This window comes from Medicago sativa, chromosome 7, assembly GCF_051527215.1.
Source record: "Medicago sativa cultivar Bolivia chromosome 7, Bolivia_mono, whole genome shotgun sequence".
In the NCBI taxonomy this organism is placed as follows: domain Eukaryota; kingdom Viridiplantae; phylum Streptophyta; class Magnoliopsida; order Fabales; family Fabaceae; genus Medicago; species Medicago sativa.
Genome location: NC_140755.1, coordinates 34730113 through 34740603, shown reverse-complemented (window position 1 = coordinate 34740603; position 10491 = coordinate 34730113). Strand labels below are relative to the sequence as shown.

At 36.2% G+C, this 10491-nt stretch overlaps 2 protein-coding genes and 1 long non-coding RNA gene across 3 annotated transcripts; 2 read left to right on the top strand and 1 right to left on the bottom strand.

Moving 5' to 3' along the window:
• The first annotated feature begins 1032 nt into the window (after positions 1 to 1032).
• Positions 1033 to 5465, top strand: LOC146905869 (S-adenosyl-L-methionine-dependent uroporphyrinogen III methyltransferase, chloroplastic-like). The gene is made up of 5 exons (XM_085727004.1): positions 1033 to 1360; positions 2064 to 2141; positions 2235 to 2304; positions 3459 to 3736; positions 4866 to 5465. Exons 1-5 carry the CDS (start codon positions 1181 to 1183, stop codon positions 5013 to 5015), a joined length of 756 nt encoding a protein of 251 aa, XP_085583130.1. The 5' UTR covers positions 1033 to 1180; the 3' UTR covers positions 5016 to 5465.
• A 1478-nt stretch (positions 5466 to 6943) lies between these two features.
• LOC146905868 (uncharacterized) lies at positions 6944 to 8019 on the top strand. The gene is made up of 2 exons (XR_015019962.1): positions 6944 to 7093; positions 7568 to 8019. It is a non-coding gene; the product is annotated as an uncharacterized LOC146905868 (long non-coding RNA).
• A 424-nt stretch (positions 8020 to 8443) lies between these two features.
• Positions 8444 to 9642, bottom strand: LOC146905867 (uncharacterized). The gene is made up of 2 exons (XM_085728663.1): positions 9315 to 9642; positions 8444 to 8829 (listed from the first exon to the last, which is right to left on the bottom strand). The coding sequence occupies exons 1-2, from the start codon at positions 9640 to 9642 to the stop codon at positions 8444 to 8446; spliced, it is 714 nt and encodes a 237-aa protein (XP_085584789.1).
• Positions 9643 to 10491: the final 849 nt, after the last annotated feature.

The window sequence follows — 10491 nt, the reverse complement described above, 5'->3', positions numbered from 1 at the left end:
TGGTCTTCAAAGACATGGGTTTTTGGCTCCCTTTCTCTGACTTCCAACGGGAGGTAGTCCCTTTCTCTTCGAGTTGTTGTGTGACTATCTCCAACTTTCCACCTCTAAGAACGTTTTCTTCTCCTTCTTCACCGCAAAACGGGGGTGTGGACTGAGTTTCTTTTCGTCAGACCAAAAAAATGTTTGAGATCTTTGCTGGAAAAGTGTGGAGTTTCAAAGAACGCTTCTTTTTATTAAGGACGAAAAGCGAAGCGGTTGTGGCTACCCTTCTGAGGGCGGTAGATGATGGTGTTCAGGAGCGCCGCCCTTTCTTCCATCTCTGTTGGTTTCAGGACCACTTTGGTTATGAGCCGAAGCATTTTGGCCGAACCCCCTCTGGTCTCACGGAGGAGGAGATAGACGTGCGCCAACAACTTTGGGCGTTTGTTCAATCTCTCCCATGGAGGGTCAAAACCGACAAACGGGGGAACCCATTGATGAATAAGGACGGAACACAAGTAACAGAGCCCCGCCTCATCAATACCCATGAGTTGTTGACATCACAGGATTTCAAAGATTGCCTCGGTAGTGTGTACCCTCTTTTCGTCTTTTATCTGCTTGTTTTCTTGTTTTGTTCCCCTTATTTGACGAATTCTCCCTTTCTATGTTTTGCAGGAAAAATGAAAGACTTGGGGGCCCTTGTGAATGTCGCGAGCAAGAAAATCTCTGCCAATAAGCGACGCAAGAACGTCCAATACTTGGAGCACCTCATAGCCGTTTCTGGTCCTGGCTCTACCTCTAGTCCTGTGGTGGACTTGGAAGGTGAGGATCCTCCTAAAGAGCTGGTGCAGGAGCCCTCGAAGAGGCAAAAGATGGGAACACCCTCCAAGGAGCCGATCACGCTGATCAGGGCAGTCCATGTTCGTTCTGAAAGTGGAGATTTCCTTCAACTTCCAAAAGTGTGGTCTGAGCCGGATCTGTGTGGCCCTCAGTCGACCCTTTTCTTGGATGATCCCGAGCTGAAGATTATCCAAGACTTGGGTCACGCTGTAATAATAAAACCCCTTTTGGTGATTCAATAAGGGAACATGACATTGCTTTACAGCTTCCAGAGCTGAGAAAGCTTGTTCAGGTATTGAAAAAGAAGAGGGAAAGTGAAGGGAAGTGTAGTGATGGAAAGTGTGTTTTAGGGGATGTTTTTATGGTTGGAACAAGACCTGGTGATCCTGAGTTGTTGACTCTTAAGGCTGTTAGAGTTATTAAGAGTGCTGATTTGTTGTTGTATGATAGGTTGGTTTCTAATGATGTTTTGGATTTGGTTGGTCCTGATGCTAAACCTCTATATGTGGGAAAAACTGCTGGATACCATAGTAGAACTCAGGTATAAAAATGTTATTTTTTTTTTTTTGTGTTTTGATAGGTGGGGTTGTTTTCATTTTTGTGTTGGTTATTTGTTTAAGCATAAACTTTTATGATTGTGATGTGAATTTATGAAGCAAAGACACCAGACACGATACTAGACAGACATATAGACACTAGTAGTAAGAAAATAGAACTAATTGCATGTAATTACATGTGTATGTGTTAAAGTGTCCCACATTGGACGAGATATGGACTGACAATGTGTTTATAAGTGGGGGCAGTCCTCACCTTACTAGCCGGTTTTGTAAAGATGGGTTAAGGCCAACCCATTTTCAATATGGTATCAAAGCTCATCCAAAATTCGTTGGACCATCTGCTATTACGTTTCCTCTATCGTGTTACACTCCAGATATCCAGTTCTGGGCTTGAGGGGTGTGCGTTAAAGAGTCCTACATTGGATGAGATATGGCTCGACAATATGTTTGTAAGTGGGGGCAGACCTCACCTTACTAGTTGGTTGTCAGCTATAGACATGCGTCATACAAGACACGCCTTCCATCAGTGCTATGTCAATTATCGTATCCCTTATGGTTTTGTTGTTTATTCAATTTTTTATTTTAGGATTTGGATGTGATTTTTATTTTGGTGGGGTTGAGTTGTTTTGTTACATGATACTGATGAGATGAATTTTTGTTTTTGTTTGATTGGTGAACTTCTTGTAGGAGGAAATACCTGAGCTTCTTTTAAGTTTTGCAGAAGCTGGGGCTACTGTTGTGAGACTTAAAGGGGGTGATCCGTTGGTGAGTTTTCATATGGGACTGTCTAGTAAGGAGTTGATGCATTAGATTTTCATGGCTTGTTTATGCGAATGTTTTATTGTTTGGTATTTGTAGGTGTTTGGGAGGGGTGGCGAGGAAATGGATTTTTTGCAACAGCAAGGTATCCATGTGAAAGTTATTCCAGGTATGCTTCTAAGCAGCTTTATCATGATGAAACTGTTAATTAGTTTGAATCATCATAAATGTAAATTGGCACTATTTCTCCATTGTTTTGTTTGTGTGTGCTTGTGTGAGTATGTGTCTGAAAAGTGCTATTTTATTCAAATAAAATTTCTTAAGATTCCTGATTTTTTCGCATTAACTTCGTCTCTCACTTTATAACTTGGTTCCCTTTCCATCACATTTATTCTTCCCAATTCATCATTCTAACATTAATATCGGTTTACATGAGGTGATGAGTGTGAAACACTCATTGTTCTTTTGTTAACATTGTAGGAATGAATATGACTGATTAAACACATGTATGCGAGGAGGGAAGTTACTTTCAAAATTATTGTTATACATTCTTCCTCTTTGTACTGAATTCATAGTAATTTGATCATACCGAATAATAAAAAGGGGTTTTCATTTTCACCGGGACGATTCATTATGGAAAACGGTTAGGTATTGAAAGTTTAAATGGTTATCTGTCAATCAATCTATAACAGACATATCTTAAACTCTATATAACTGGGATCAGGTCTGTTGTTATTACAACTACCATCTTATATTGGCATTTTCTGTTGGAAAAATACAAACTGCTTCATCTATTTCTTTTAAAGAGTGCACAAAAAGAAAGTGATTTGTAAAAATATATATACATGTGCATAAGGCATATATTATAATGAACTTGGACTTGTCAAAAGTGAGTCTGTTTGGATAAACAACTTGATTAAGCGCTTAAACACAAACGCTTACCATATAAGTGCTTATGCAAATGCTATTTCTGCAACAAATGATAAAATAAAGTCAAATTGTTTTCATATTAGCTATAAGTTGATTAACAGTAAGCTGAAAACAGTTTATGGACATGTCATAAGCTGTTTCCATAATCTCTACCAAACAGTCTCACAAGTGCTTATGCCAGTAGATAAGCTCAAATGAGCAAATCAAAACAGTACTAAAGTTATTGAAAAGGAATGCAAAATGAAAGCTTGAAATGTTGTTCCTGCTATTGTTTTGTTTTGTTTTGTTTTAGTTATGTGAGTGACATCTATGGACGCAATGTTATCTAAACGAAACAGTGAAGTTGAAATGGTGGTGGTTGATTATAATTTAATTAATTCTCATTGCCTGCAGGTATAACTGCAGCATCTGGAATAGCAGCAGAGCTAGGGATTCCATTGACTCACTGCAGTATTGCAAATAGCGTGAGGTTCCTCACAGGGCATTCGAGGAAAGGGGGAAGCGATCCTCTATTTGTATCAGAAAATGCCGCTGATCCTGATTCTACTTTGGTGGTTTATATGGGCTTGTCAACCTTCCCTTCGCTCTCACAGAAACTAATGCACCATGGTTTGTCACCTCAGACACCGGCTGTAGCCATTGAGCGTGGGACCACACTTCAGCAGCGTACAGTAAGATCGATCACATCTCCCTTTTCACAACATAATTGTTTTCTTTCTATTAAATATTTTGAGTTACTAACATATCCAGTTGGTTTATGATAAAAATGGCCATAATTATTTTAGCATACGAAATATTTATGAATAATTAATATGATCCTAAAGATTTAAGTAGCTTGAACTATTGAGATTCAATTTCACTTCAATTCTTTTATGCAATGCCTAAGATCATCTACGAAGATGAGTTCTCTGTTGAGTGAAAACGAACCTACACTTGTGAACCTGTGTGCTGAGAAATATGAAAATCAGATATCACTTATCAATTGCTTCAAGGTTTTTTTTAACTAGTAGAAATTCATTCGCTTAAATAATATGAAAATGACAAACATTTAACTTTCTCTAGATCAAAGGTCTAGTATCTGAAACACACTTATTATTGGTTAGCCGTATCTTTAATTCTCTCTATATAAAAATTCATTTGTTTAAATCTTTGCTTACACAATGTTCAGGACATCTCCTTCACACTTATTATCGTTGGTTCTTATATTTTCCCCCCTTAGAATAATGAAAACTTAATTTTTGAAGAGAGAGACATAAAACAACTCTTCACAGGACCAACAATTTCCTACTACATGACATAATCCTAAGGTAAACAAGATTACCAAACCTTTATTTTTGTTGTCGTCCAGGTAGGCCTTCCGAACATCTAATTTGTTGAGGTCGCCCAAGTTAATTATCGTGTGAGGTCAGTCAAATAAAATTTGAATAGTTTGATAAAAGATTGAATGTGATAAGTGTGAAAGAGCCTCTGTCACTGCACTTAAGGCTTCTGACGAAGTTCTTTGCGGCCAAGATTTTATTTTATACCTCAAAATGGTGGTTGAGTTTTTGACAGTTAAATGATTATAAACATCTGTGATTGTAATAATAAGAATCCATTTTTCTTGAATTCAATATCTTAGGATGCTAAGCAATGTAGCAACAACACTTAAGATAGAAGGTGTGACCGGCGTCCGACACATGTAGGTGTTGGATACCAGCGCGACATTGACACATGTGTCTACGTATCTGTGTTTGTGTTAGTAGTTCATAGATGCTAGGTCCTATGACTGATATATGCATCTTATTTGTAATCATGTAGGTGTTTGCAGAACTTAAGGACCTTCCTGAGAAAATTGTGTCTACGGGATTGGAGTCACCAACACTGCTAATAATAGGAGAAGTTGTTAAGTTATCACCATTTTGGCCAATTCCTACAAAACAAGAATCGCATTTAATGCAGACATCATGATAAATGATGGATATTTATGAGAAATACTATTACTGTGAAGATGAAGGATTACCTTTATTTCTGATCTTGGATTGCGGTTTCCATTGAAGTTGTCGGGTTTGCACAGAAGTATTTCGGAACAAATTTTGATTCAACATATTCTAGATTGGAAATAAAATAATACATTCCATAGGATCAGAAGATTGGAAATAAAACAAAGTGTTTCAGAGGCAACATTTACTTGGATTGGTTTACTTTCCATACTGATTAAGAGAAAATTTTAGCCATAAGCTATTTAGGATCATTCTTTAATAGAGAAAAATGTATTTTAGTTTGAAGATGTGATTTCATAGTTCAATTCATCCATGTTTTTTATTATTATTTGGAGATGCTCATATTGTGACCATTCATTTGTTCTACTCAATTGCTAGTAAGCATAATTTAATGGTTTCAAATTGTGATTTGATGGTATGCATTGATGGTCCCATGCTTCCTTAGAGCTTTCTGCATCACCAATCTTTTCAAATACCTTGTTGTCCACGCGCTGATGAATGTAGAAGAGAGCCTTCCAATCTTTCTTCTTGGCTTCTGTATGCGCAGTTCTCTGAACTTCTGTGGGATTTGCAGAGAGAGCTTCAACTCCAATGTTAATAATTTCAAGCGCTTCTTAAAACCCAAAGATCACCTTCATTTGTTTCACCCATCTTTCTCAGTTTTTCCCATCAAGAACTTGTAGATGCATAGATATTACCATTAGCATTCATGGTTAATTATCTCTTCTTTTGGATCCTTATGACCAAGTTCTAGATACCGATTTGTTGGTGAACAAATTGATCTTGGTTATGTGAGATTGAAAGGAGAATGGTGACATTTAGAATATGAGAGAAAGAGATGAAAATAATACAACTTGTTTTCTATTGCTTGCAAAACAAGTAAAGCCTTGAGTCTTAACTATCTAGCTAGAAACTAGGATAAGTAGTTACAAGTAGTTACTTACTAATTAGAACATAGTACAAACAAACACATATACAAGAGTTTGCAATTATATTTCAACATTATCAAGTAGTTAGACAATTTTACACCAACAAACTCAAGAAGAACCGAAGAGATCCAGAACGAGATGAGAAGCCTATTCGGTCGAAAGATTACAAAGAATGTAAGTTCATAGAACTTGACCCTAGAGAAGAGAACGAGCTCATGCCATAGCCATATCTCTTGTAGAAATTGAAGGTAGAGATAGCTGGTCCCAAAAGGCAACAAAAATCGACACATAGTTAACAATTGAGGAATAATTCATCTTAGTCCAAAGATTAAGAAACAGTTTGGACTTATTTGCATGAAGTTTAGCTGATATGTCTCACATCGATCCAAAGGTAGTTTCTCATCAATTGGCCGTTGATCACATTGTATATATTTGTTTTTGAACCATCAATGTTAGTAATCAGTTGTTAAATTAATATATGAACAAACAATAGCTTCACTGTTTTTTCCTTTTGGTGCTAACCTTTACTAGATATTTTTTTTTTTTTGTTACACAAACCCCTTCACTAGATAATTGAAATCCCGTAAGTGTAGCTCAGTTGGAAGCTACCAGGGATAATGTTTGCAGGGGCCGGGGTTCGAACCCTGGATTCCCCACTTCTCCACACTTTAAAGTGTGTGATCTAGCCACTAGGCTATTGAACCAAAAAAAAAGATAATTGAATGAATGGAAACATTTTTTTTTAATCAAAAACAGTCTAAATATGGAAATCAATTAATTCTTGAAGTTTCATTTTTAGTCGAAAAAAGAAATCCGAGAACCCATAACTTCCATTCATTGTGATCCACAAAATAGTCCTAACGTTTTTTTAAATGACACTTGCTACGTAAAAGAGCCATAAAAAAAGAGCAAGAAGTGGAGACAATGAGAACCCATAATTATATAGTTAATAGTTTATAATATATAGTCTTCAAATTCTAGTATATGTTATTATAACTTACATTGTGAAATTGCTTCGTGAATAATAAATATCAGGAAAAATGCAGGTGTTAAAGAAAAGCTTCAAGACATGAATGCCATGCGTAAGGCTAGGGCAGAAGCAAAGGCCCAGGAGAAGGTATACTTTAAAAATTATACTGGCAATGCTTGTTAGTACTACCCCTCCTTTAAAGATATGAAACTTTTGAGATTTTTTTTTTGTCTATTTATTTTATAGGAATTTTTCAAATTTTTAATTACATTTGATATTATAAGAAGAAAAATTAATCTTCTCTTTAAAAAATATTTCATAATAATACAATTTTTCTTAATCACCGTAATTTAGTCAATGAGATCCTATATAGTTAGTTAAGATGTGTGTATCTCTCTAAATCTAGGTTGTTCATAGTTTTATTTATTTATTTTTTTTTTACTTTAAATGAATGTGTATGTGTGTCTTCCCTAACCTAATATTTTCATAGCAAGAAAGACCAAAAGTTAAAGATATTTTGGTTTATAATAATAATAATAGTAATAGTAATATATAAAAAAAACAATTACACATTTATGAATGCAAAAGATAGAAAAAGTTGAACTTAAAATGTTTATCCAGGCTGAGAAGGAAATTGCACAAGCAAGAGTGGACATAGCTCATGAGGTTAGGTTGGCAAAAGAGGCTGAAGCAGAAATGGACCTACATGTGACAAAAGCAGGAGAGAGAGCTGAGAAAGAAATAGAGAAGCATTCATCAACCAATCCAAATGCAAATCCAAATCCAAATGCAAATCCAAATGCAAATGCTACTACAATGCCATCAAATGATTCCACATACACTGCTATGTGAATAAGCACATGCCACAAACATGAAGTGGACCGTTGGCATATATTTTTTGCAATAAAGAAAATAGATCTTTTTTTTTTTTGAAAGAAGAAAATAGATCTTATGAAGTTGAATTTGTCAGTTAATTTTTATTCTTTTGCTAGCCAATAGCATTTGATTGTATTTTTTTTTCTTTTTGTTTTGTGAAATATTTCTCTTATATATTCTAATGTATGATTTTTATATATTTATCTTAAGTTTATATCTGTCCTTTATATAAGCTCTTGGTTATGTAGGAATTTCGACATTTTTCAGAACATGATGTTAGACATAGTATAAAATCTCTCTTAACACCCAAAATAATTTTAAGTGTTAGTGAAATTGACATACATGTGAAGAAAATAAGTGACTTGAAATGTGAGCTAGTCTCTGCTAGTGAATCGAAATGATAAAACTCGTAAATTGGTCATTTTACTTCAATCAATTGGTTCATGAAAGATGCACCATTTTTATTTTTTTGAGAGATGAAAGATGCACCATTAGAATCCCAAAAAGTGAAGATAATTATGTATTTACGGCTTTACTTTTTAGTGCAAGTCTATCTATCATTTGAGTAATTTTTTTTTTTTTAACAAGCAAAAATTTTTCACAAACACACAGACCTCCATCCTACCCAAGAAATTTGCCTATAACCACATGTTCCCAAAACGACAACCTCTGCGGGTTTCCACCAATAGGCAACCCCAAATAAACTAAAGGAATTTTACCCATTTTACAATGCAAAATCGCCGCGGCCTCATTCAACCAAGATTCAGCAATGCTTACCCCAACCAAACTACTTTTGTGAAAGTTAACTTTTAGACCAGACACCGCCTCAAAAAGAACTAACACAACCCTCAACGCACGGACATTAGCCCAACTCTTTTCATCTAATAGTAAGGTGTCGTCAGCAAACTGAAGATGGGATAAAGTCATCAAATCACCCCCTCCAACCTTGTAACCACGAAACAACTCTGACTCAACCATAGCCTTCATCATAACATTCAGGCCCTCAGCTGCCAATAAGAACAAAAAAGGTGAAAGTGGGTCGCCTTGTCATAGACCCCGGCCAAGAACGAATTCATCAGTGGGACTACCATTCATAAGAACAGAATCAGTAGCCGTGGTTACACATTCCTTGATCCATTTCCGCTATAAATTAGGAAAACACATTTTGCCCATCACCGAATCAAGATACCCCCAATCCACTGAGTCGTATGCCTTTTCAAAATCAACTTTAAACATCATCAACTTTTTCTTTGATTTACGAGCCTCGTCAACCACCTCATTTGCAATTAGAATTCCATCAAGGATTTGTCTATTTTTAACAAAAGCAGACTGAGTTTCTGAAATAAACTCCCAATCACCTGTCTCAATCTATTTGCCAACAATTTTACTAGTATTTTATACAAACTTCCAACCAAAGAAATTGGTCGAAAATCATTTAAAGACTGGGAACTGTCCACTTTGGGAATAAGAGCAATAAAAGTGGTGTTTATACCTTTTGTCAGCTTCCCGTTCTGATGAAAATCAGCGACAAACCGCATGATGTCCTCTTTCAAATCTAACCAAAAGTCCTTGATGAAACCGAAATTGATATCGTCTGGGCCCGAACTCTTGAAACTATCACAATCCCAAATAGCCACCTTAATTTCTTCTACCGAAAAGGGCTTAATGAGACCACCCCCTTCAGCAAAAGACAGAGTCCGAAAATGCAAATCCTCAACCGTAGGCTGCACCATATGAAGAGCTTGGAAATGAGTGGGGAAATGGGAGAAAACAGCCTGACAGACATGTAAAACACCCTCCACCACAGACCCATTCACCATAATTGAACCCAAAGAATTCCTGCGCCTACGACAAGACAGAATGAAATGGAAATATTTTCAATTTGCATCTCCCTCTCGAAGCCAAGAGAGCCTCGACTGCTGCCAACATATACTAGTATTAAGTCTGGATAAAGAATGAATTTGCAGCACATGCCACTCCTTCAAGGCCTTCTTTATAAGGTTAAATTTTTCTTTCAAAACATAGCCACCCAAACCCGATATCTAAAAAGACTTCCATTTTTCACTAACAAAAAGTTTATACCCAGGTGTGTCTTGCCAACATTTCAACAACCGAGATGGCCTCGGCCCCAATTTTCTTCATCAACTATCAACACCAACAGGCAATGATCTGACAACCCACACAAAAGAGAAACCTAAATACAATTAGGCCACTCCAAACACCACTCCTCAGATAGAAGAAAACGATCTAACCTACTCATTGAACTCCCATCACCCTTAAACCAAGTATATTTTCGGCCATGCAAAGTAAATCAACCAGCAAATTATCATCTATAAAACCATTGAAAGAAACATAATCTGCATCAAAAAGTGTTGGAACAAAATGTGTTTAACAATGAACCTTTGAAAGTTTTGATGATAACAAGGTATTAAAAATTGTCAATTGGATAAGCTAATATTTGTTCAAGTGTACAGGACCATAGACAAAAATTTACACCTTAAATAGGTTCTGGATGAAAAAAGAGAGCTAAGAAATCAACAAAAAGGAAGCTTAAAGCGTCTGAAGAGAAGTGCCCCTGAAGTCAAAAGTGCTCCTGAAGTGATGAAGTCATCAGAAGCAAGTTCATCAAAAGCATCTCATCAGAAGCTGAAGATCACCAGAAGCTAAAG